The 23,715-nt window shown below is 35.1% G+C and overlaps 1 protein-coding gene across 1 annotated transcript in view; it reads right to left on the bottom strand.

Moving 5' to 3' along the window:
• LOC100548382 (kinesin-like protein KIF6) overlaps positions 1-18,723 on the bottom strand; it is a 35,438-nt gene extending 16,715 nt beyond the window's left edge. The window contains exons 1-5 of the mRNA XM_031552188.1: positions 18,403-18,723; positions 17,764-17,870; positions 14,921-14,995; positions 8,210-8,357; positions 3,984-4,093 (exon numbers count right to left, since the gene is read on the bottom strand). Of these exons, the coding sequence (XP_031408048.1) occupies positions 3,984-4,093; positions 8,210-8,357; positions 14,921-14,995; positions 17,764-17,870; positions 18,403-18,639 (677 nt within the window). The 5' untranslated portion in view covers positions 18,640-18,723. The remainder of the gene's footprint in view (positions 1-3,983; positions 4,094-8,209; positions 8,358-14,920; positions 14,996-17,763; positions 17,871-18,402) is intronic.
• Positions 18,724-23,715: the final 4,992 nt, after the last annotated feature.

The raw sequence follows: 23,715 nt of genomic DNA, 5'->3' as shown, positions 1-23,715 counted from the left end.
GAAGAATTTATGCCAATGGATTATAACTGAAGATAAATTGATTTGATTCAGTATCATAGAGCTACATAAATCAGACTGTAATGGGAAACCTGTTAGAAGAAAAAGCCTCTTCCAAAATCTTGGAGCAAATGAAGAGCTTCAGAAAAATTTTCCTGATTTGAACAGTCCTGCAAATCATTTATCATAGAAACAAGAGCTGGCAGTTGGAATTCAAATACTTGTTCATCACCTATATCCTACAATAGCAGTTTCATGCCTTTTATATATTTGAAAACAATTTTAATTTTTATTTCCTTGTAAAAGCATGGAATGGAATTGTTGATATTAAATTAAACTTTTACATTCTGATAACTGAACTGAAGCTGCATCTGAGTAAACTTTGTTTCAGCTACAGTGTCTCAGAAACTAAAAAATCCAGCTTTCTACATCAAAAACAAGTTATGCTTGCAAACTAAGGATTACTGTATATTAGGCATTAGGGTATTTCAAAAGGTAATTTCTATGGACTACGTGTAAAATCATAACTAAACAGTTAGAAAACTTTTTTCCTGTAGAACTAAGTTACTGTGGTTTAAAACACAGATTTGTTTATGTATTAGAAACATGATTGCATTAAAGCTTGTTAATGAACCTGACGTATTCAATACATTCTTTTTGTAAACATAGAATATTGTTACAGTGCAACTCATGAAAAGGTTTGTGATATAAAGACTTAGCAAGCTTGTATTTTTTAAAGAGCTATATATAGTAAATATTGTACATTTAAATTAGACTGAATCCAAAATTTATGTGGCTCCAAGGAAAAGTAATAAGTAAAAAAAGCATCTTTTCAGTGGAAGAATATAAACAGACACATGAATATGTGGGATACATATCTACATATGTATACATAAAGACATAGAAGACATACAGTCTATATTCATTAATTTGTCAGAAATGTATTTCCAGAAAAATAGATTTTCTTTAATGAAAGCCTCTTCTCATCTTGAATTCCAGATGAATTTAAAATTCCAGTACTTATCATGCAATCTGTGGATACAATGGGCAATTCAAAATTTTTTTGTCATTCAGCTCTACCTTAAAAATCAATACTGTTTTCATGCACTGGTTTTCAAATATCATCAATGAGTCTGTTGTGAAATTTTGTAGCCTTTATTACACAAATATAATCACTGTTTATACCTTCCATTAAACAATACTATAGCCATTAACATAGAGATCCCTAGGCAGAATTACCTACCTCTGAAGCAAATTGCATCTGTCCTGTCTTTGCAAGAATATAGATAACGACAGCATTCCAAAACAATCTGCATACATACTAAACTAACTAATTTTGTTTCCTTCTCTAAAATTTCTCTAAAATAATATAATTCTTCAATATTTCTCTTGTCTATCTTACATAGTTGGAAGAATATCAGCACAGTTACAGAAAAACAGCATTTGGCTTTTTATGGTTCTTAAAAGCCAGATGACCCATGGTGGAATTTAAAGCAATGATATTAAACAATTTCCTGATAAAGTAAAATAAACAATAGGGTTTTAAAAAATATATTCCTATGAAAATGTGCTTTCAAACAAACTCAAGTAAATTATATACTTCTGACTTTGCTTACCACCAGTAAAACCCTAAAAGGTCTTAAATACATAAAATTCTCATTAAAAAATGAAATATATATCAGGTAATAAACACTTAATATATTTTAAAGTCTTTGTAACTGCTATTTACTTTGCCATTTGCAAGAGTATGTCCAAGCAACTAAAATACAACTGATCATGTAGTTACACTTTATGCAATTTCTCTCCCATTTTAGTTCAGGCCATTACAATTTTCTAAGAGTTTAACCCCTGAAATATCTTAAAAAATAAACAAAAATGTCTTACTAACTGAATAATTTTACACAATCTTAAATATAAGTGTTGAAGGTATATATTTATTGCAGAACACATACTTCTTGACAACAGTTGAGGTACCGAAATGGTAATAGCCATATATTAGGTCACACTGAAAGCAATACCTCCTATTTATTTCTAGGGAAGCTAAAATCAATACAAAGAGCAGAATAGCACTACTTGATAGAACAGCTTCTCAGCTGCAAAACACTTTTTCAATGTAGTCATCATTGTTAGCTATGCATTTTTACTGGTGATGAATAAGAGCCTGCATGCCATGCTCATAAAAATTAGCACTGGATGGAGGTGACCCACTTTCACAGCTGGTATGATGACAATGTTGCTATGAAAATGTTGCCCATTCAGCCCATTCTTCATCAGCCCAAATGGATAGAAGTGAGAAAGTACCAAACCTGGACTATAGAGTGGTTGTGGTAGGACAGCTTAGCCAACACTAGCCATGTATCTGTGGTATTCAAACTGGTGTGCGGTCTGGCATTGCTGTGTTGCAAGATAAAGGTTTTTTTTTTTTTCCTCTGGCCTGACTTTAAAAGTTTGAACCTTCAGCTTATTCAGAATCATGATGCAACTGTCAGAGTTGGTTTGTCTGAGTTCCAGGAAATCAAGGAGGGGTAATCCCTTTTCCGTCCCAAAAGACAGCGCGCATCATTTTACAGTTGAGAGCTGTGTATCGAACTTTTTATTCAATGGGTAATTTGAGTATTACCACTCCATGGACTGTTGTATTGACTCTAGCTCATAGTGGTGACACCATGTGTCATCACTGATGATAATACAATCCAGAAAACAGTCATTTTCAGCCTCCTATTTGTTCAATAGGTCCTGACACACATACATAGTTCTTTCTGTTCCTATGTGAGTGTCCATGGGATCCACTTGGCACAAGCTTTGCAATCTTCCAACTTTGCTAATATCATTTCCAGTGCATTGAAGCTGATATTCAACTCCACATGCAGATTCCTGGTCATAACCTGCTGAGTTATGTGGATAAGCTGATTGAGACACTCTTAGTTTTGTGGTGTGACAGCTGTGCATGGAATGTTGCTTGTCTTTCATGTCACTGTCACTGCTGCTGACACTCACTACCCACAACATCACTGTGCTTAACATCCATAAACATTCAGCGTCAATGAATGCCAATTGGTGTCATTTTTCCTGCACTGAGAAATTCAGTGACGCATCTGATTCATACACACTTCTGTGTCATTTTTTTCAGATTACCTCACTGCTGTTTATCTGTCACATGGCAACAAAATGGAATATTAGCCAACATAATAAAACAGGAGGCATTATTTTCAGAACAGCTCTTGTACATTCATGATAAAAAAAAACACAGTATTTTATCAATGTTTCAATTAAAAAAAAAAAAAAATGGAGTTCTTCATGATTTTATACATGAAGTGAAGATGTGAGGCCAGCCTGCAGTCCAGTCTCATATGCTGAATTTGTTGGCTTCCTTTCTTATCTCTAGACTAGTTTGTCTTATAAAGGCTGATCTTGAAAGATTTTGTAGGTATAGTTCCTTTAGCACATACTGTGTAGAAAGCTTAAGGTACATTTTATAGTAATTCTTATGGTAATTCTAGAATTATATGTAGTAATTCCAGAACATATTTTGGGGGAAAAAATATTAAAAATGAGTTTAATATGTTACAAATGTAATTAGCTATTTTGACAGAAAATTCAGTTCAATTCTGATATTGGTCCATTGGCAGTTCTTGGTGCACCTTATCAGTAATGATGAAATTGCTATTTACGCATTTCTGCTGTCATGCTGAATGAGAAGGTTTATGGTTTCCAGACTCACTTATAACTATTAATCTTTTGTTATTTTAAGAGCAACATAGGCCATAAACTTTTCTTTCAGGAGAAACTTAGAGATTTGGTTTTGAATTTCCTGTTAAGTGCAAGGTCTTTAACCTTGCTGGACTTACATGTTTGTGACCTACATACCTTTTTTTTTTTTTTAACTATCCTTGTCCAAGTATTAATAAATGCTAGGATCACATATACATGGTTTCTGACAGTCATTTTTGTTTTGCTTGTCTATTCTACGTATTTTTGTTACTTACGGCAAATCTTCTAATCTGGAAGCTTCATGTCTTGGGTCCAACAGATCATAACCACATTCATTGTAGATTTCTAAGTAAGAAACATGAGTTGTGTAGACTTTGCTGTTGTCCTAAAAATAATAATAATAACAACAAATAAACAGTGGGGCAAAGGAAGAGCTATAAACACAAGTGAAAGCTAGGCCAGAGGACAGACAACTTCTATGTTGTTCTCCCATTCTGTCTCTTTTTCTTTTCCTGGGTATAGTTTATATTCTCAGTTAGGGATACTTATATATTTTCTGAGACCACATGCATGAAATCTAAAATAGGAAAAGGGAGAAGTTTTTTTTTAAAAAAAAGAAAAAGAAAAGAGAAGCACCCTGAACTCCACTATGCCCATGATTAGAAGAAAATTGAGTTTGCTTTATGTTTTTGTATTTATTGTTTCTATACACCTAGGGAAGTTTGTATGCACTTAAAACATAGCCAGCTTACAGAACCATGCAGCATTCCACTTTTTAATCAATTTAAAAAAAAAAAATAGAGGTAACATATTATAAAGAAAAAGACTATGGGAGAGAAAGAAAAACAAAAACGCTAAAGATTGTCTCATATAAAAGCATTTAGTGACATTTAGAAAATCATTTAGTAATGTACTGCTTTCCACTCTCGTGATTTATCATAACGCTTAAACACTGTACATGATTCTGTTCTCTATGTTCCTCATTTCTGTATAGCACACTGTCAGTGCATAACATAATTGGCTTTTGCAGTCAAAATTTCCTTCTGTCACAAAGCCAAATCCATACTGCATAGCTCAACATAATGGACCAAGATTTCAAAAATAAATGTTGTCATTCTTTTCAGTGGACAAAACCAGGACTCATATTAAACAAACAGTAGCAATTTTATAATCCAATCTACAGCAGCTGTTATGCAAAATATCTTAAGATATAAGCCTTTTATTTTCCCTGAGTAGTTATTTTCCATGTGAGGTTTTTTTTTCCACTTTGATAGATCAGTCTTTCAAGGGATATTTTCTAGAAAGATAGAAAACAAATGGTTGGGAGTATCGATGTACAAATGTATTGAGGAACTGCTCAAAGAGGTGGATCTACAAATCAGAATTTCAGAAAAAGATAAGTTGCAAAAAAAGAGTCTGATTTGCCTTCATTTTTGGTACAGTTTTGTTTTCTTGGTTGCAAACTTCACTGTATGATACAAGTTAAGGTCTTAACAGTCATATTATTTGTCTCTGAATTCACTTTCTCCTGTTCCATTCTACCTAGGATAGGAAGCAGATGACTTTTTTTCTGCTATGACAGCAATTTCCAAAGCACCAATTATAGATAAAAATAAATGAAGTAAAGGAAAGGTGTTAAGAGAAGCAGGTGTCAAGACATAAAACACCAAGAGAAGTGCTTTAAGAAGCACAAAGAAAGAAAATGTACAAAGCAGGTGCAAGGATCTGGAAATAGGCAGACAAATACCACTAGAATCACAATTGAGTAGTGCTTTTAATCCAAAAAAAGGTCTGAAAATGAAAACAAACATTTTTATTTTGGCCAGAAGAACGTACTGAGAATAAGGCAAAAACAGAAGGAAATGAAAACAGTCCTACATATATATTTAATTACATAAACATCACTGGACAAGGATGTTGCTGTGTTGACATTGTGTTGCTGGGAATTCCTGATCACCCTCCTCCCTTTCTACAAGAAGAGCAATTACTCAAATGAGGTCATGTGAGTGTAGCTGAAGATCTAAGGCAACATAACCACATGGTTCTTTCGTTTCCATTCACAGAAGAGCAAATTTTTATGCACTTGCAATGTGCTGTATACATGTACCTGCTGAAACCATACTTTGAAAGAGCCGAGAGTATCTACTCAACATTTTTAACCGTTACTGAAACAAGACATGTTTATGTGACTGAGAAATATATCCTGATTTTTTACAATTGGTTGCCTGTGTTAAGTGAATTCTATATTTTAAATATACAGTATAAAGACTGCTGGTAACTTCAAATAATACTTAAATGCTTAATTAGATAGCTTTGTTAAAATGTGAAGATTAATCTTAAATTAGTAATAGGCCTGGTGTAGTAAATGAAGAAAAAACTATAACAAGATAGAAAACACATCTTTTTCTCTTTTTGCTTTTGCTCCCTATGCTTGCAGAAGCACAACTGTTTGCTCGTATCACTGCCAGAAAGGACAAAATAAAATGTACTTTAAACATAATCAACAATCATCAGTGTGCTTACTGATGTCAGATCTTTTCAGTTATTCACTAATTTCTTTGCATAAAAATGAAGTTATTCTACGGTATTTTTTTAATGAGTAAAACACACAAGTACATACTTTTAGAAAAAGGTTTTTAAATGTGGAATGCTGTTGGCTAGTTACTGATATTCAGAATTCCCTTGTGTTTGACAAAAATAAGACAAATTACTTATGCCATCCTTCCAACCTGTAGGCTGAAGGTCAGCCAGAAGACCAAATATAGAATTCTTTCAAACATGAAATTCAGAATAACTAACTTAAAAATCACTTCTCTACTCAATTAGGTTTTTTGTTTGGTTGGTTTTTAGTTCTGGAAGTATCAGTTGGGAATTGCCTTTTAGTTATTAGAAAAATTAATGTAAATGGATAATAAGAAATATTTCAGGGAAGATTTAAGACTAGTTTTCTTATTAATCATTTGTATTTATTTGTTTTTTTTTCATTGCCCTTAACTGTTGAGACTTTAGAGTATACTTGTAGTATTTTAAATATCATTATTACCTTCTGTCAAACATTTTTTGTTGCCCTGTTTTCTGTATGAAAAATAAGTAAAGAAGTTATTAAATTAAGTTTCACTTGTTCTGGGTTTACAGTGCCACAGAAATGACTTAAAGCTAATTTATGTCAAATTCAGTAATCTCACAACAGTTTCACACAGTTGACAGAGGTAGGAAAATCTTCTGTGGAGTATTAAAAACAATTAAAAGAAAAGAAAGAATTGGGAGAGGACCATAAATGTCAGAAATATTGTAAGATGAGGAAAAAAGGAACAGAGAATGAAATATAAATATTTCTTGTACTTAGTACTGTTGAAATTTTTTGGTGAAGCCAAACCCATATTTACACAGGTGGAGTGACTATTTCTCCACTAGAAATTGACAGTTCTAGCATAAAACACATGCAAAATTAGTTTTCAGAGTATAATTTATTACTTTTGAAAGTATTTTTCTAGCCACTGTTAACTTGTCTTTAGGTTCTGACTCTGTTTTAAAAACAGACCGAAGGATTTTTTATCTTTAATAAGAGTGCATTAGGAAAAATGAATAACAGCAATAATAATAATAAATATTAATGACATTTTTACTATTTGCATAATTTCTTCGTAAGTTATACATATGTAATTATATTAAAAAAATGGGCCTAACATATGACCACTTTCAATTCAATTATGCTGAGTCAATCAGACTTTTATTAGTAATATCACCTACACATAAAAACATTCCATATAAGCATGTAATTGAAGTTAAAAAGAAAAGGGCAGACAAGGAGAATACACGTACTTATTCTCTTTCAAATCCTGCATTACTGACTTGAAAACTATTTTTTTCATAATAAGAAATGCATTTAGCTATCTGTCAGTAAAATAGTTAATAAATAATTACATCAAATACGAATATGCAATTTTGCTGAGTTAATAGCTGAGTATTTTAAGAAGTGTGCTTTTTTTTTTTGAGTATCAGTCAAGCACAAAGAAATTATATAACATATGACGAGTGAAAAAAATGGTCTTTATTTAATCTAATATTATTGGTTTATTGTTGCATAGGAGTCAAAGCAATTTTTGCACGATGCGCATGTGATGCAGTGAATACAATGAAAAAAAAGGTAAAGCAGTGGAGATAAGACAAGTAGAACTGATTATGCGATGTGAATGTATATAGTAGAAACAACTGAAAAAATAGCATGGTTTAAAAAAAAAAAAAGAAGCATCCTTTGATATCCATTGTTTCATTCTACTGCAAAAAAAGGCAGGTAACCAACAGTAAGCAGCTCACTATTGTGTAATATTTCATGAAAAGCTATGTGTTTTCTTCAACATTACTGAATTACTAATTTTAGGGCTTCTTAGTGTTACTTTATAACAGTATTATAAAAATAGTCCTTCAAAATATAGCTAAATATTTTTATACCAGTCATTTAAAAAGAAAACCAACAAATGCCGGAAACAATCTCCCATACCTTCTGCAATTGATCAAAAATGTAAGAGAGAGTCCTGGGAATGATGCCTCTGTCACTGTAGCGTTCAGCTCCTCCTGTGATTGTAAATGTTTTGCCACTACCTGTTTGACCGTATGCAAAGATAGTACCGTTATATCCTGCCAAAGCACTATAGAAAAAATTTAAAAAAAGAAATGATAATTAATATCTACAGCATATTTTTTATGATAAGCTTCTTATAAAACCAAAATGCAGTTAACAGTAATTCTTAAATACATAGCAGCTGCCTTCAATTCAACATATTTATTTCAGATTCAATAGAATTTACACAGTCTGAAATGCCATTCAGACGCGATCATCTTTTTTCCACACCTCGCGTTTGCTGAAGTATTAACAAAAGCCTATCCAAAATGTTTTTCTCTGTAAATCATCAGGCTCACACTATTGACGTTCATCTGATTTCTGTTAAACAGCAGAACAGAAGATAGGCTGTACAGTAGTAGGCTGAACAGTAGTTCAGCTGCACTCTCAGCAGGAAATATGTAGGATTAGACTACAGCAGATGTGATTTTCATCAGCCATGGCATTTGACATTATGACACAATATATTTGATCCTGACTTTTAGTCCCAATTTTGTTTTAGAAGAGTGGGGCTTTGACGCAAAGAAAGAAAAAGTACTCCCAAATTGTGGTAATCTAGATTCCACCAATGAGAAGTTGGTGCAATTTGACAGAATAATTCAGCAATTATTTTCTTTTTAATAGCTGGTGAAGTTTTTTGTACTGTTTTAAGGAGAGGCTTGTATTTTTACCAAGTAAAACACTTTTGATGAGCTGATGTCTGAAATATAAATGTAAATTTTCATTTTTCCCTTGATATTAAAAGTAAAACTTTCTGCATACTGTATTTAAAATATCAATTGATATTCATAGTTGATAAGTATTTGTTTTCCTTGTACAGCTCTGTCTCAAAAGATAAAAATCTGTCTCCGCATTTCTAGATCAATTTCTTGTTAATTGTTGTAAACTGCCTTGACTTCAAACTGTGTCTTAAGTTCTCTAACATCCTGTACTGCAGTCTGACGAGCTATAAACAATGAGGTAAAAATGATAGAGGACATAATTATTTTGAATTTTTATTTGTCTGAAAACAAACAAAAATTGAGTAAAATAATTTGTAACTCCAATCACCTTTGAAATCTGTTACTGACTGTAATATTCACATGACCAGCCAAACCAGAAGTGGCAACAGTCTACATGAGAAAGACATCAGATTAAGGAGGGCCAGGTTTTCTCTTTCTTTTCAGTAGACGACATTTAAAAAACTGCCCTTCCACTTGAAATTTTTCTACCAAAATTCCAGTATCTCCTGACAAAATATATGAAGAAAGTACAAAGAACTTATATGAATAATAAAAAATACTGAAAAGGCACAAAATAATCAGGAAGGAATTATTTTCACGATGAAACGTATCAGAATTGCAATCTACTCTGGATTTGGTTTACTATGCTTAAAGATCTACTCCTTTTGTATAAACAAAAAGAAATGATAAATTATTCTTGTGCATTTTGTTTATAAATAAAAAGGGGCAAACAACCCTTGCATAAGATAAAAAGAACCACGTATAGATAACTGCTGGTCTGGCGCCACAAGAGATGCAATGGCTCTCCAAATTATTATTTAAAGGCTTGAGCAGATGCCAAATTACTTATTTTAACCCATTACAGTAGGATGACAGAGAAAAAAACAGAAATATGTTAAAAGGAAGTACAACCAACATCTGCTCCCAAAGACCACAACGCCCACAAGACAGAGTGTATATAGATATATTTTAGATTCCAGATGTTAAAAATCAAAACATTCATTATTAGGAAACACCTCATTCATTTATCTTAGGAATTTATAATGCCTACCACCACTATATCTGAATGCTGAATACAGTAATTATCTGTCAGAAGGTAAGGGTATCAAAGTAAGTTCACAGATGGCAGGTTCAAAATAAGCAAGAGGAAATGATTCTTCATGCAAAATGGTGTTAAGCGATGAAATTCCTTGCAGCGGATGTTGTGGATGCTATAAGATCACACAGGCGTCACCAGAGACTAAATTAATTCCTGAGAATGTTCTCTGATGGTGTCTAAACACAGAGAAATTTATTTTCTATCAGAAAGTCCCTAAACTACAACTAACCAGGAGCTAACAGAGTATTAGGTGAAAGTAGATTTACATGTTAGTTTTTTCCCTAAGCACTGACTGTTAGTCACCCAATAAGAGAGAAAATTAAAATTTTGTTGTAACACCGTACCTGCAACTGTCGTGGTTTAGATATATAAGAAAAAAGCAGCTATTTTAAAGAGCATTTCTATTTTATGTTGGACTAGATGATGTGATTGTCTGAAAAGAAGACAAGATTCAGGGCTTCAATAAAATATTTTTATATTAAGAGAAGGCTCTTGTCTCTTCCCTGTTTATGTTACTAAGAAAAATTGTATCAGTTATCAGCTACAGGACTTTCAAGAATGGACACATCTATAAATGTAGTTAAAAGGGAGCAACAACGTTTTGTTATTTTCCCTCAAATATTCTTACTTTGTTAACAGTTAACTTGCACTTTCTAACTTACTCATAATTATTGGCAATTGAAAAAAAAGTGTAAACTAATATTTCATTAAAAACATCAATGTAGACTCTTATTTAAGTAAATGACTACTGCAGAGCTGTATATTAACAATTGCTGTTACCCAAGAGACTTACTTCATGGATGGTGCTCACAAAATTCCTAAACAGAAGTGTGATACAAAAATCTAACTCATGCAAGTAATTATGCTTAAATTCATTGATCCGTTGTGTTTACAACTTGTTAGCATTCCTCAAGTGAGAAATTTCTCAAGTGGAAGCTAGAAAATTTATGACTAATTGCTATAGTTCAAAATACCATTCAGTACTTTGTTCTTGAGTATCTGAGATGACTTAGAGTGGTATAAAACTCAGTGATAGTAGACAGAGGTTGAAAGCAGGCTGAGGTTCTTTTGTTGTGGTTTGTTTTCTGGATACATTTTGTTTTAATTTACCAAGATTTATTTATTTGTTTGTTTGTTTATTTATTTATTTTTCCTATTTAAGGTTTATGAGCACAGAACTTTTCATTTGTTTCTATGCTTACTGTTAATGAGACTGAAGGATAGTTTGTGCCTAAGTATAACAACTGCATCCCTCTTCAGCCTGGAGAAGGCTCCAAAGAGACCCTATGTTAGCCTTCCCCCCTTGAAGGGGGACTTTTTATAAGGTCATGTAAAAACAGGACAAGGGAAAATGGTTTTAAACTTCAAGAGGGTAGATTTAGACTAGATATTAGGAAGAAATTCATTACTGTGAGGGTGCCCCCTGTGTGGAAGCAATCAAAACAAAGCTGGATAGGACTTTAAGTAACCTGGTCTAGAGGACGGTGTCCCTGTCTATAGCAGGCGGGGTGGAACTAGATGGTCTTAAAGCCCACACTACTCTATGATTCTGTGATAAGTTTTGTTCAATTGAACAAAAAGAGTTTCCATCAAACTACAATAACTTTATATATATAAATAAAAATAAATTCTAAAATGAGTTCTGTGTTCAGATTTGGATTTCTTAGTCCAAGAAGGATGCTAGAAAGAAACGAGAGTGATTCTAACAAAACCAAGTTGGTTCAAGCTAGAGAACATTAACACAAGGAGGAGCAAAAGGAGTTGTTTTCTGTCAGCCTGGAGATGAGGAGAGTATACATGTATGTAATTGTGTCACCTTCTGTTACAGAACGGATTGTTCCAAGAAGTGGTAGGATAAAAGGCAGTTGTTGCAAGATGCAAAAGAAGTTCAAAATATGATGCAAATGTTCTTCACAATGAGAGCAGGTAAGCCTTGGAACTGGTGCACAATGAGTTGTGGGATCCCCATCTTTGGATATTTTCAAAGCTCTACTACGCTTGAGCAAACTCAGGAGCTATCCCGGTTTTGCTCAGAAGGTTGGATCTAATGACTTACAGAGACCCCTTCCAGCCTGATTATTCTATGATTTTAAGAGAGAATTTTTTAGCAGTAGATGTAATTCACAGGAAAAAAAAAATAATAATCAACAGAGGAGTGTTTTTTTTAAAAAAGTCTTTACCATTCCTTGAAAACATGCTAAATGTTTACATAATGTAAACACAGTGTTTTATAAATACCAGTACAATGGTCTTTCTCAGGAAATTCAGTACACTCTGACTCCTTTTTTGTTACTCTGCGCTTCAATTAATAATGAAAATAATCTGAAGAAATAGTGTGACCTTATTATCAAGCTTTTGACATCAGCAGATATTAAAGACAAGTACAGGAATCTCATCTTGATAGCTGCTGGATGAAGTCAATCCAGAGCCAGGAGCCATTACAGCAAAACTGAATATGAAATTTAAGCAAAAAGACTTCTTTGCTCTGGTAATTTATATTTCATGGTCTTCAGAATGATTTTGAAGATGCATTTATGATATCTGCCATATTCATTATTGTTTTGTTTAAAATGAAAAAGTTCTAGATGAAAAGTTTTTACTAAGTTCGTAATGTAAATAAATAAAAAATGTTTAAATGCTTAAATCAAAAAAGCTGTACTAAATAAGGCCTAAATTCTTTGAGTGTCCATTTGTAGATTAAAGTAATGCCTGGGAATCAGAAACAAATTTTGCTTTTACTCTGCTTTCACTAGCTTATTTCAGATTCATATTGTTATTTTAATTGGAGTTCTGAAGTTTCATTTTAAATGACTAATAATGTGAAGGTGGGTGTTCTAGCTATGAAAATACTGGACTACTGTAGTATAAGGTAACTGTTGAGTCGCAGCTTGAACCACTGATGTAGCACCTGGGGAAAGGACCCAGTCAGCCCTGGGAGCACAGGTGAAGGCAATTTAACTGTGCGACAGGAAGGAGTGGAGCATGGCTGCACCTCTCTTAGACCCCATTTAAGGGCTGACTGCCACTGAGGAAGGATCTCTTCTTGGAGATCTCTCCTTGATGAAGCTTTCTCCTGCAAGCATAGAAATTTCTGATATGGGTGAGCAATCTTCTTCTTCCTTTATAGCACCTCTCTACTGTGTCAGTCCTTTCATCATTGCACCTCTATTGTAATGCCTTTTCCATTGTATTGCTCTGTCCAATTGCTACATGAAGAAAGTGGAAAATACCTTGATCTTTAAATCTTGTAAGCCATCTCCTCATCTCAGTTCTTGCTGACTTGAGATGTTTTACCAAAGTCCTTTTCTTTCCTTTTTGCAATCTCAGAAAACAGTAGTTCACAATCATTTTATAAAACCAACAAATGTATATATAAATAAATCAGTGCAATCTTGGTAAAAACAGCCCTCAGACATGATACTTAAGTAGTTAAGGACTTTACTAAAACATCTCAAGATGTTTTTTAAAGGAAGAACTTAATTTGCAGGATCTGGAAAAGCACTTCTCAGGGAGAATTTGTCTTTATGCATAGTATTTAGGTATATTCTATCATTTGGTGATCAGGTAATGTTCCTTTTAATAATTAAAATAACATATCTCAGCATGACATTTCTTTATGCTTTTGCCAGATTTATGGAACAAATCTAATTTGGTAATGTCTCATATTTCAAAAATAACATTGATGTCCAAATGTGCATATAACTGTTTCTGAGAGCTCAGTGTAAGTTTCCACTGAAAATTTCAAAAAAGCTTTCCTTGAAAGGCAAGCTGAAATATAATTTCCTATTTTGACTGAAATTCTCAATTACATTCAAAATTTCACCATAAGCACTGCGAAGTATCACAAAAATAGTATGGATGAAACCTATCAAACTGTAACCTATAATAAGCAGCATTTTTTAATAACTCCAAACTTAAATTTAAGTCAAAATGAACATGACTAATAGCTGTTTGAGATGAAGGCTTAATGAACTTTTTATTAAATTACAAAATCTATAATTGATCCTTCTCCCATTTCTCGAATTAGGGGATATAGTAAGCTGCATTATTTCAAGCTGACATCCAAAAAGTAGATGTCTTTTCACTATATATAAATTCTACAGGGCTTTTTTTCTACGTAAGTCACTCACATTAGCAATAATACAGTTGTAAAGCATGTTTGCCTGCAGGTGAGCCAAACTGCTATTTCCCACACTCATATCACAGATATATCCAGGTCGGTATTGAAAAATTGGTCACATAAGCCTGCCTTTAAATTAGAAGCAATGACAATATTCCACAAATAACAAGGTCTGATGCTTACACCTTACCAAAACTCCAGAAAAACAAAACCAGCAAAATAAAAAATAAGAAGATAGCATTTTTGTTATGTTTATCACTTTTGTGCTGACCTCCAGAAGTCATCTTCCAATCTTAACCACTCAATGATTCTGTAATTCATGAAATTATATAGAAAATATTTTTCTAATGCAACGAAGTGAGCTTATATTATAGGTAAAAAGATAACTATACATGGATTTCTATTTCTATGCAACAAAAACTACTACTGTATCAGTGTAGTTTTAGGAGTTAATGATGCAACTTTACATAAATAGAATTCTCAGGGGATTGTTTATTTTCTCCCAGATTCAGATACGTCAGTATTCATAAAATGAAAACATCAATACACTTTTACAATGAGACAAACACTTGGCATCTCTCCTCCAAGAAATACAACAAAATCTACTTTTGATCCTGTTACCTCAATTACTCTCAAGAACAACAACGTACCATTCTGCCACTGGTTTGGCAATGCTGTCAAAAACCACATCTTGCTTCACCTCTTGATCAAAAATTTTCTGAAATCTGAAAATATTAAGCAAATAATAATTTCTCAGAATCTTAAAACACTACTTGATTCATACTTGTGTTTATAATAGTTGATGTTTACATCATTAGGCTTACATAACTTAGTACAATGTTTTCCCTGTAGTCTTATTCACAGCATGCTGTTGTACTATTGTATATAAATAGTCTGTACACAGAGCTGCATTGATGGGATCTTCACAATAAATTCCTCTGATAAAATGATGTGGCTTAGAGAAAAATAATCCTCATTTTAGATCTACCAAGAGAATCAGTGTTTGTAACTGGCACCACACTGAAACCTGGATAAATAGGTTACACCATAACTAAGTGCCGTGTCCTACCAATATGTTTTTTCTTTTTTTAAATAACCAGTTCCTTCATTCTGTTGCACACATACAGTAATCATCAAAGCAAAATGTTTAACTAAATCTTTCCTACATTAAGTAACTGCAGTTTTCATAGAGAATCGTGTATCTTTGGAGTTGGAAGGGACTACCTACTACAATTCCCCTGCTCAAAGAAGAGTCAACTAAAGCAGGGTTCTGTCCTGTCACGTTGGATTATTTGCATATATGGAGCATAAACAGCTACTTCAGACTATTCTTTCTGTAAAGAGTCCTAGCACTCTGAGCCTCTCCTAATATGTCAGATGTCCCAGTCCCTTTATGGAAGCCCAGAAAGGGACACAGGTAATTTTCTGCAAACCTAGTTTCTAGCCAATCACAATCCTGTACTGGTGCATGTGCAAGATTCTCTAGGAGTAGGATTTTGCATTTCACTATGTTGAACTTTAAGACTTCTACTGGCTTTTTTCTCCAGATTATCTGAGTAGCAGGACAACTATCTGGTATGTCAACCACCTATTTGCAGACAACACAAAACTGAAAATTTGCTGAAGGTGAACTTGGTCTTATCATCCAGATCACTAATCAAGTTGTTAGTTAGAATTGGAATCCATATTAGTTACACCACCATAAATGGCCTTGATGGATTTTGTACTCTTGCTGATAATCTTTTGAGTACAGCAGCTCGGCTCATTTTTAATCCCCCCTCATTGGGCACTTAGATAACCTTTCCAAACCCCATCCCTCAGTCCTGGGTCAACTGATCCTGCTCTCACCTCTGATACAGTTCTTTTTTTTAAGGCTGTCTGTAGTCAGGAGCTCTTTGTTCAATCATCCAGGCCCCCTTCTGCCACTGCTTAATTTCTTATCAGGGCAGATTGTTCTTGAGCTTGAAGGAGGTGATCCTTGAAAAACAACCAGCTCTCCTGGACTTCCCAAGAATCTAGGGCTGTGTCTCGTGGATTTTCTTTCAAACAGGTCCCTGAACAGGCTAACGTTTGCTCTCATGAAGTCTAAGGTTGTGACCTTGCTTTTTTCCTTTTTTTTCTATTCTCAGGTTTCTGAATTTTAGAATTTCACAGCCATTACAGCCAAGGCCACCCCAGCTTTCACATTCATGATCAGTCCTCCTATATTTGTAAATAAGAGGTGCAGCAGATCCTCTTTAAGTTTTAGGAAGTTCAGGAATCAATATACTTAAGAAAACTTTTGGATTGTTCATGCCCTGCTTGCTGTTCCTCCTGTCTGGAACTGCATATTAATATAGAACCTCACAGTGTATATAGAAAAGCCCTAAGCATGTGCAGGGTATACAACATCTGAAAGAAATGCAATATATAAAATATACAGCATTAGCAGAATAGAATGTATTAGTCAAGTTATTAAAAAAAAATTGTATTGGACTCCCATACAAAAAAGTAAGAATAAAGGAGACTAATGTTTAAGTTGACCAAGAGACACATTCTATGCAGCTGTAAGCTTTATGGAGGGAAAAAAAAATGCTTAATCCACAATATTGTTTTTCTGTTGCTTCAAGGATAGTAAGTCACAGCGTTTCTCAGGATTCTTCACTACAGACATTTTAGTAAATGATAGAGTAAATCAGAGTAAAAGTGTTCATTAGGCATTTACATCCTAAGTTATTTTTGCAGAAAATCAAGTTGGAGGTGGCAGCTCCTCACATTGCAAGCAGAACAGATTTCCTTAGCTGATGTAAAATGACATCAGGCTAAACTGCAGATGTTCATCTGTGGCTCTTTTTTAGTAGCACACGACAACAAAATGTAATTGATTTGGTATTTTAAAAAACCTTGAATACTAAGTTAAGAATGTCTTTTTTCAAAAGTGGTTATACATCTAGAATTCACAAAATTTAAAATATTTTCTCTACATATTTTAAAAAGATAAACAATAATTTGATAGTACTGGTACTTATTTTAAGTTCCTAAAAATTATTCACGTTCCACTGTGAGATATCTACTGGGATAGTTCTGATTCTTTCAAACCTTCTTTAAATTGTTTTGGTTGTGTTGAAAATGTTGTTTTTAAATGGTGTTTTACATAAAGGCACTTTGGTTAGTGTATGCCAACTCATTAGGTCACAGGAAAATAACACAGTGCTGCACTCGCTTTTCATCAGCGAATTCAAAACAAGCTGTAAGAGTGGAAGACTTGGTAGATCAAGATGGAAATACATAATGGTATACAATGGATAGGTAAAACAACAACAACAACAAACAGAAGCAACTTTAGTGTTATCAAACTCATTCAGTTGCAGAACATGGTATGCGGAAGTGTTGCTCTTGTTAAAGGAACCATATGAATATAAAGCTACCTCTACCAAAGCTTAATGTTGGGAATAGGTTTCTCCTCTGTGATTCTACAGATGTGTCACTATACAAAGATGAGGCTTTTACTTACTTGAACTTGTAGCTCTCTCGCTTATTGTTGACAAACCCATCTGCTAAATCACGTGGCACAATAATCTCCAGACTGGATGCAGATTTTTCATCATCAACTGAGTAAATCTAATGAGCATGGATATGAGTTAACAAAGTAAGTTTAGTAACAGAGCAGCACAGCCCTTAGATATAACATAATGAGCATAGCAAAATAACATAGAGCAAAGTAGTTCTGCCTAATTCAAAGCCCTGAACATTCAAGCACATCTTTCTACAGCTATTGTTCTGAAAAACAGGCGCATAGGGGTGTCAGCTTGTTGTCACATAGACACTACAGTAAGATGTGAAATAGAAATGCAGAGTCTCTGACACAACTTGCTTAATAAACCACTGTATTAACAACAGTATGGGTATTAAACGAAGCACAGCGAGGCAGGCATCTAAATGCTTCTGAGGGATAATCAGGAGTGTTTTTACTATTACTCGCTATTACAGCAGACTAAGAGCAGCTCTGCATTACCCCTCAAAGCTCAGAACAATATTTAACCGTTAACAGCCTAAATCCCGCCGAACGCCTCAAGTTTTCTCGGCGGTTCCAAGCTGGTCACCCCGCTCCCGCCTCACGTAGGCCCCCGCCAGCACCGAGCTCCTTTCCTACCCCCGCCTGCTGCCGCCTGCCCAGCGGCTTCAGGCGCGCGTACACCCGGATGGTTTCCTTCACCATCGCTGCTGGGGCCGCCGCGCCGCTGCTCGCGTAGCAACAGTAACCATGAAACGCTACCCAGCCTGCCCTGGGAGAGCCGCGGGGCCCCGTGAGCTGGGCGCGCCGGCTGCCGTCATGTCTGGAGGGATAATTTGTAGCATGTATGTATCCGTGTGCAATGAAAACTTTCATTCTTTTAATCTAGTGTAAGGGAACTTGAACTAAAGGTTGCATTGGAGGAACAGAGGCTGCGGGTTTGTTGAAGGAGCATAACTTTGGAAGAGGTAAGAGTAGGACCCGGTTATTCTGTGAAATGGTTACCGAAAAGAGGAGACAGAAGTTGATGCCCTTCTGCTCTGCCCTATAAGGCTCTATTTGGAGTGTTATGCCCAGGTCTGGGGCCCACAGCACTGCAGGGATGTGGAGTGGGTCGTGAGGGTGATCGGAGGGCTGGAGCAGCTCTCCTATGAAGAAAGGCTGATGGAGTTGTGCTTGTTCAGTCTAGAGAAGAGAAGGCTTCATGGAGACCTCATTAGGGCCTTCCAGTACTTGAAGAGAGTTTATAAACAAGAAAGGGGAATGACTTTTTGCATGGTCTGATAGTGATAGGATGAGAGAATGGTTTAAGCTAAAAGAGGGGAAATTTAGGTTAGATGTTAGGAAGAAATTACTCAGAGGTTGGCGAGGCACTGGCACTGCTGCCCAAAGAGGTTGTGGGTGCACCATCCCTGGAGGTGCTCAAGGCCGGGTTGGGTGGAGCCCTACCCATGGCAGGGATTGGAGCTAGATGGCCTTTAAGGTCCCCTTCCAACCTGAGCCATTCTATGATTCTCTTTTGGTAAGACATAGTAGTAAGGATTGCAGTGATTACAAATCCACTGATCAAAATTAAGTGAAAGATCAGGGAGTTAATTTGAGGATTAATTAAGAGGATAGAAATTTCTTTAACCCAGATGTGGGAAAAATATGTTGACCTTCCATTCCAAATAAGAAAAAGCATTAGGGGAAAGGTTTCCTGTCCCATGTGAGCAAATAACTATCTTAGAAAGCATCCGAGGAAGAAGTAGTGTGTCTTCAGGGAATGAAACAGGAAAGAACTAATTACCAGCTGAAGTAAAGCACAAAAGTCAAAAGGGTCAAAACGAAAGCAAATGGAAAATATTACTTGGTGATTAAGAGAGCAGAGAAAAAACAAGATGTCAAAATGGGATAGTGGAGTAAGTACTGAGTACCATCTCAATGCTGCTCCAAAACTATTTAAAAAAAAAACTATTTAATTAATTTAAAAAAAAAAGTAGTCCCTTGTCAGTATAGATTGGGATCCTGAAGATGAAGTGACTAATATGGCCGAGTTGCAAGAGGGAGCTTACTGCAGCTGAGTGGGAAGCAGAACACTTAGGGTCTGATGAATTCAGGCTGAGGAAAGGGGATCTGGGAGGAGAGAGGTGATAATATCAGTCCCTTAATTCTGAAAGAATTAACATGTTTACTTGAAAGTCCATGAGCTGTTTTTGCATTTATGTATTTAATTTAGTGTTGAAATGGACAAGAAAGAGTATAGTGTTCTTGGAAAGTAACAAATGGGATAGTCAACTAAGTTAGCAGCTGTAGCAGAAATGCTATGTCATGGCTTGAAACAATGATTGAACACCTGGTGGGAAGGCAGGGCCAACCCAGGGGAGCCCAGGTGCATGAAGTGTACCTGAGTGACAAAAAGGGGTGGAGCCAGGATCCTCACTTAAGGGTTGGCAATGGAGGCAAGGGTATCTTGCTGGTGATTTCTGTATTTTTGAGGCCTTTTGAGGGTAAGCAGCTTCTTTCCTTTGTTTCTATGCATGTTGCTGTTACGTTTGAGCAAATCCTCATTTACTGCAGCCTAGGACCTTGCTGCTCTGTTGTCATTGCTGTGCTTTCCATTGTATTACAGCAGTTCAGCTGGATTGCAAATTAACTGACCAGTAGACATAGCAATGCTCTAGTTAGCTATGTGAAAAACCAGTTTGTGTCTGTTGGTGTTTAGTAGCTGACCGAGTAAAGTGAATGAGACTATACTGTTTTGAGGACAAAGTCTGATCCGTAAAGACTTCAGGTGTCCTTCAACACAAAGCCTGAGCTGTAGACTAGAGGAACCAGTGGTTCTGTGCAGAAACATCCTGACTAGCTCTATGCAAACCAATTTGAATGTTATGTAGTTAAATGGAGAAGTGAATGAGCCTTTTCTAAATCAAGCTGGTTCCAGCATAAAAACACAAGCTAAATTTTTGAAAGGGAAGAAGGAATCCTGGGCCACCTGCAGAATGGTTACTTATGTGGCAAGAGAACAAAGATAACAGAAAGGATTCACAATTCTCTTTTTGAAATAGGCCTTTTATTACAAAGCTGCTTGTGTGAAGATGGTAGGGTGTCTCTATACATTGTGCTCCTCAATATATTGCTTTCAATAATTGCATGTCATCTCAGTGACACCCAGCACAGAATGAGCACTCTCTAGGTTTACTGACATGATATGAAAGCTGCCTCATTTATTTGAGCTTCAAAATTATCCAGGTTTTCTTCTTGAAAGTGGTATGTGGTATACTGAATGCAGTAAATTGGAGATATGGAGAATGTAAGATAGATGATAAACTAGTTAAAGGTTGATCTATTATGGTTTGCTAAGAAAAAGAGTATTATTTGACTTAAGAAAATTATTAGCGTACTTCATTGAGGAGATGTAATATTTTATGTATTGTCACAAAAAGTAAACACTGATAACACAGGATTGAGAGTCATAAGAGAACTAAAATATCTGGAAAAGATGAGTAATCTTGAGGATTAGAGTGTAAAAACAAATTACAAAGCCAAGCAAGCGTGCATCTGAGGACTAATGACTACATATTCTGCTGCAAGCTGAAATCCATTCACCTAAAATTGTTAGAAGACGACTTTGTTATTCTGGAAGTCAAGTTGGCAGCTGCTAATGAAAAAGGCAGCCGTGATTCTTCAGTGAAAAATGGATGTTGTCTTATAAAGGAAAGAACGCCTTCTCACAATTGCATTGTGTGTATTTATAGTTATTTCTTTTTATTTCTTCAAGTGCTTGAATACAAGTGCTATTGTAATGAGTGTGCTGATGGAGGCCATTCTGTAAGAGAAGAGACCAAGAGGACATGATTTCTTTAGCAAAGAGAAAGCAGGCTACATACATGTGTTTATAAGTGCACTATGAGGAATTGTTGCAGAAGCTTCTTAAGGTAGACATGAGAACAAATGTACATAACTTATTTTCTTCCAATTTAAATTATCTTAGGGGTTTGATTGGTCCCTTCAGATACTGAAGAAAGCGTGATCAGGTTGTGAAAAAATACTATATGACTCTGTTAACTTATGTTAGCAGAGGTTTGACCCAGAGGGTGAAATCAAAGCCTCTATTCCAGAAGATCTTTTTCAAGATCAGTGAAATGTCTTTCTAGAAGCATACTAGGAATAAGTAGGTAAGGACAGTTTGAGTATTTTCTTTTTTTCAAGCTACTTGATGGAGATTAGCCTCCTTAATACATCTTAATCCTGCTAATATCTTCACATGTGGGAATAATATACATCTGTCTTCTGTATAAAGTGTCTGCCGGTGGATATTGTGGAGTTTGTAAAAACAAACAAATAAAACCCCAACAAAGTGTTTTGCTTGTAAGGCAGTTGTAATTTTTATGCTCCAGGGAACCTTCAGTCAACTTTATAACTGAAAAAGCTACAAGGTGCTTGTTGCTTCTAATTAAGTCAGTCAGCAGTTGTATGCATCCACATCCACTGAATGATTATTTATCTTATTGTGCATCTTTAGATCTTCATTTCACTTGTAGGAGATGAATCCTCCTGAAGTTATTGAGTGTCATTTTTCTCAGTCTCTATGATCTTTGCCTACTTCAGCTTGTCCAACATAGAAAATAGTAAGAAAATGAATATTGTCCTTATAAGTCTCTTCACCATCATTTCCCTTTTCTTATGGAGATCCTGTGATAAGTTTAAGGCTGAAGTTTGAAACAGTGTAGCAGCTGCAGCAAAGGAAATTTTATGTTGCTTTAGAAATGGATTTCTAATCTCCAGATGGAAATCAGTAGAATGATTCGAGACAAATATGAGCAGCATCTTTTTATTTTTATTTTTAAACCCACAATTGCAGGAATATTCTGTTGAGACTTAGCTGAAGAACTAAACTTGCTCTTTAAATTTTCCAAACGCTTGGAGAAGAGTTCATTATTAGAGTTAACAGTGAAGAGCTGATTACAAAGATGTGGGAGTTGTAGGACATCTTCCTCTTACTACAAACCAGAAAGAACTGTTTTTCCATTTCCTACAGCTTTGAAGGAAGTCTTTAAAATGAATCCCCAAGGTGACAGCTAACTGATTCAGATTGTGTACTAGTCTAGAGATTGCTTCATATGCTGGAGGCCTGAAAAGCTTTGGTTTCCCTTAGATTTGCTTTGTCTTCTCTGAGAAATCAATCGCTACTCCAAGAATTTATGAGAAACCTTAGAGACAAGTGTCAAACGTTTTCAATTAATATATTTGAGAAAGTGCATCATAGAACATGTGTATCCTATAGGCTTTAAACAATTATGTAACCATAAATAAGATTAGAGTTACAGGATCTGGCATTTGCATGTTTTTAAAAGTGTAGCCACTGCTTTCTGAATTAATAGCTGCAGCATCCTAACTGGTTGTATTCTTGTAGTTTTCTTCTGATTAAAAATAATGCAGGTCATAGTATATATTGGAGCTGGAAGTTCAAGGACTTTTGTTCCATTATGTCACCTAGCAACTTAATGTGCTTCCAAATAAACAGCCTTGTAAGTTTTATTATAGCCCAAACTTTTAAAGCCTTTCTTTTTTTTCCCCCAAAGTTTTACCTTTCATGGACTTATTTTTGGCAACTATTATGCTGTTTGGCTGAGATAATGATTAGAAGCTAGGACATTAAAATCTTTCCATAGATCAACTGGAATGGATGAAGAGTCAAAACTCTTGCCAAAGTCGGACTTTGTCTCATTATTCAACTCCTGGAAACATTAGTGCCAAATTTGTATCTTCTGCATGACCAGAAACCATTTATTTTTTCTTAAATGGCTGGAATTTAAGATCTAAAACTTGGCCTAAATAGACGTATAGTATCAGCTGAGTATGTTGTATCAGCTCTGCCAGGAACAGTACAAACTTCACTTGTAAGAGATGTGGTGATACTTAAGTATATATGTCTACATCTGAGTGGCATAAGAAAAAGAGACTTTCTAA

Source organism: Meleagris gallopavo, chromosome 2 (assembly GCF_000146605.3).
Source record: "Meleagris gallopavo isolate NT-WF06-2002-E0010 breed Aviagen turkey brand Nicholas breeding stock chromosome 2, Turkey_5.1, whole genome shotgun sequence".
Classification (NCBI taxonomy): Eukaryota; Metazoa; Chordata; class Aves; order Galliformes; family Phasianidae; genus Meleagris; species Meleagris gallopavo.
The sequence above is the reverse complement of the archived record's forward strand: the minus strand, read 5'-3'. Positions and strand labels throughout refer to the sequence as shown.